This window comes from Manihot esculenta, chromosome 13, assembly GCF_001659605.2.
Source record: "Manihot esculenta cultivar AM560-2 chromosome 13, M.esculenta_v8, whole genome shotgun sequence".
NCBI lineage: Eukaryota > Viridiplantae > Streptophyta > Magnoliopsida > Malpighiales > Euphorbiaceae > Manihot > Manihot esculenta.
This window is the reverse complement of record NC_035173.2, coordinates 31,994,386-31,998,122: the sequence shown is the minus strand read 5'-3', so window position 1 is coordinate 31,998,122 and position 3,737 is coordinate 31,994,386. Positions and strand designations below refer to the sequence as shown.

Here is a 3,737-nt window from a genome sequence, read left to right as displayed (position 1 = left end):
TTATTTTTTATATATTTTATAAAATTAAATTATTTAATCGATTTATTACCCAAAAAATCAACTTGTTTTAACTTAGTCAAGGAGACCAAATACTATTAGCATTTAAACTTATAAAAGCCAAATGATACGTATAATTAAATTTATATAGACTAAATAATATAAAAATTCAAGAAAATTTAATATATATAAAATTTTTTGCATAAAGATTAAAGAATTTAATTTTATAAAATGTAAAAATATTTTAATTGAATAATCTCATATTAAGAATGAACTAATAAATTTTTTAAAAATATAAAGATTTAACGATAATTCTATTTTTATTTAATTAAAATTAAAGAAAAATTACCTAAATATTCTTACATAATTTTTAAAAATTTCAAGACGGGCATACACATAACTTGAACCCAGAAAATAGATAAAAGAAAGAAAATACTTTTATTTGCTCATAAAAAAAATACTCTTATTAAGTAAATAAAAAATATTTTTTTATATTTTTTAATAAAATAACTTATTTTATATTATTTATTTTTAATTTAAAAATAAAATATTTTACCAAATTTATATAAAAAAGCTCTTTAGTAAATGACTTTCTGTACCGACAGTAGATGCTTTGAGTTTTTTTAACGATTATCAGATGTGAGCAAATAAATAAAATGTGATTTTATAATTTCTGTCAAGTTGAAGGTACTAATATAAATTAATCCTAATTAAATAATTTTAAATGTAATTTTAACTTTATTTAGTTGAAATTGATTACTTTTATAAAGTTTTAATCAGATAAGAAAATAAAATACTAACTAATTGAAAATTTTTAAATATTTAATTTGATTGAATTTTAAAGTGAGTTTAAATTGTTATAATTAGATTTACGGCAAATTTAAATTAATCAGCAATAGATTCAGATAGAATTTAAATTTTATTTATAGGGTATTCGCCACTTAAATTTATTTATATAAATAATTAATTTAATATAAAAATATATATTTTATAATAATATTTATAAAAAATTTTATATATTTTTATTTAAAAAATAAATTTAAATATTTTTAAAAATATTAAATTTATAAATAAAAAATATTTTTTATATAAATTATTAATTAAAATATATAAAACTAAACTGATTTAAATTTTATTTGAATAATAATAATTAAATTTATAATAAATTTAAATAATTTATATTAATTTTTATAAAATTTAGACGGATTTAAATGTATTAATAATATAAATTAAATTGAAATGCAAATAATTTAATTTCTGTAGATATTTCTTTCTACTTTTTCGCTTGATTAATTCTGTACAAAAAAAGCCTTCAATTTTTTACAAGTCAAGTAAAAGTTTAATTAAGCATAAAATTTAAAATTTTTTAATTGAATTATTCTAATTAAATAAAATAAAATTCATTTAATTTTTTTTCACTATTCTCTTTTTTTTTTTTTTGGCATTTTTAAACGGGTTAATGAAAGTATTATTTTTATAGTGGATCTTTCAGTAAAAGTTTTTTAGCCATTTTCCAATCTTTTGTCGCAACTCTGTCTGTAGCGAAAATAAAAAATTTCAGGTACATGTTTTATTTTATTGGTAATTGCTACGCAAGTTTAGACTCTCAATACTTTGGTTTTGTAACTTAATTAATTTTTCTACTTTATATATATATATTTATTTTACATTATATTTGATTTCTAGGTAACAAAAACATACTACCATTACTAGATAGTTTAAAAGAAAACATTGTGAAAATTCAGACAAGGGTGTCTCGAAACACAAATCTGTTATTATTAACCTTTCATTTTAAATATTTATTTTGGAGAAAATCACCCTATACAAGTAATTATTCATGATAATATCCCTCAGGCTCTAGAGGCATGCTTAAGAGCAATTAGTTGAAATAGATTTTTTTTTTTTTTTATCCATCAAATCTCTCTCAATTGTATAAACTTCTTTCAAAAGCATATGAGTAGAGAAATAAATATAGAAATATAAAATAATAATATTTTTTTAATTTTCATAACCTTTTGATATTATGGAAAAATTTTAAAAATAAATGACGCACTTTTACAATATCAATCCCAAAAAATTTTGAATGTTGTCCTTTTGTATCTACAAAATCACTTGATGTCAAAAAATTATACCCCTTTCCCTCCCCATGAAAAAAGCTACTGCAGCCTGAAGTGAAAACGTAGAACTTCGTTATTAATACATCCAATTTCATTATATTCGGATGTGATATTGTTCCGAAGGATGAATTGAATGCAGACTACTGTAATGAAAACAAAACACACATTATATATATAGATATAGATATAGATCATTTGGTTATATCAAGGCGAATGTGCCTGAGAAGAACTGGGATGATGATATTTGGAGAGCTTAGATGCGGCAAATGACCACCCGTAGGCATAATCTCGACAATGGATGGCCCTCCAAGATGTTGATGCAGATATTCAGCCACCTGCACTGGCAACACATTGTCCGTAGCGCTCTGCAGTATGTGGCATGGGACTTTCACCATATGTAAAATATGTCTAATGTCACACTGGAATTTCACCTGGGCTAAACTTAAGGCTATATCAGGTCGCATATTGAATAGGGTTCGGGAGAATTCTTGCACAGGCGCCGACTCCATGTCGTCACCTATTACAGTCGGTGCGAAACCTGAGCACCACGCTTTGTAATTGGAATGGATTCCTTCTAACATTTGGTCAATGTCTTCTTGGTCGAATCCTCCAATGTAGTCTTTATCATTCAATAGCCTAGTTTCAACATGCAAAAGCTCTATGAAATTTCCAGTTGATCATAAAATTATAGAGTTAAAAAGTTTTCGAATGAAGAGAGATTTAACATGTACCTTGGAGTGGCACAGATCAAGACGAGTTTAGAGAAGAGATCAGGGCGAGTAATCGAGGCAATGGCACCAACCATACTCAAAACTGAGTGACCAACAAAAACACAAGACTTCACCTGTAATTCCTCTAATATAGCAAGCAAATCATAAACAAACCCATCAATGGTCGAGTATCTTTCGAAGTCATAATAGTCTGGATTAGTGGAACCAGCACCCATATTATCGTACAAAATAACACGATAGTCTTCAATCAGGTATGGCACCAGGTACTTCCACACAGATTGATCAGTGCCAAAGCCATGAGATAGGACTACAACTTGCTCTCCTGACCCCAAAACCTTGACATTGTGTGCTTTCTCAACAATTCCCATTTTTGCTTATCAACTATCATTTCATCCTACTGCATCCATTGTGTATTTATGTTGCTTCAGGTGCTTGGATAAACATAGCGCAGATAAGGAAGAGGCCATGTGAAGAAGATTGGTGAGAAGCGTATTTGGAGTAAAAGACAGGCCAGAAAACCAACGAATTTAACCGAGTTACAGAAACAACAAATTTTGCCTTCTCGTCTTGGGAAGCAACGTTTTGGACTTTGGACGGATGGCCCGACCTTCAATGTGAAAGAATATCTTTCAATTGCTGCAGCCAATGCGTTGCATGGGTATTGTCTGAATAAAGATACGTGTTGCTATTTGGTGGAGCGGTAGATGTTGAATCCCATGCCCTGCATTGTCCGAATATATGATTCAACAGAAGGATGCATTGGAGACTTGGCTGGGAGCTGTGTCCGTACTCTTGCAGATATTTTTTTCTAAGTAGGACGATTGTAATTAAAAATTTACTATTTTAAAAAATTTATTATTTAATTTATTCATTAATTATCATTATTAAATAT

At 26.9% G+C, this 3,737-nt stretch overlaps 1 protein-coding gene across 1 annotated transcript; it reads right to left on the bottom strand.

Moving 5' to 3' along the window:
• Nucleotides 1-2,243: 2,243 nt before the first annotated feature.
• Nucleotides 2,244-3,269, bottom strand: LOC110629126 (probable esterase D14L). Its single transcript, XM_021776035.2, has 2 exons — nt 2,846-3,269; nt 2,244-2,750 (listed from the first exon to the last, which is right to left on the bottom strand). Exons 1-2 carry the CDS (start codon nt 3,211-3,213, stop codon nt 2,306-2,308), a joined length of 813 nt encoding a protein of 270 aa, XP_021631727.1. The 5' UTR covers nt 3,214-3,269; the 3' UTR covers nt 2,244-2,305.
• Nucleotides 3,270-3,737: the final 468 nt, after the last annotated feature.

Bases quoted from the DNA above. Each gene is read 5' to 3' on its own strand.
- LOC110629126 (XM_021776035.2), bottom strand. From the start codon at position 3,213: ATGGGAATTGTTGAGAAAGCACACAATGTCAAGGTTTTGGGGTCAGGA. The intron at 2,751-2,845 runs GTACATGTTAAA...TGTTGAAACTAG, and splicing joins TTGATCTGTGCCACTCCAAG to GCTATTGAATGATAAAGACT.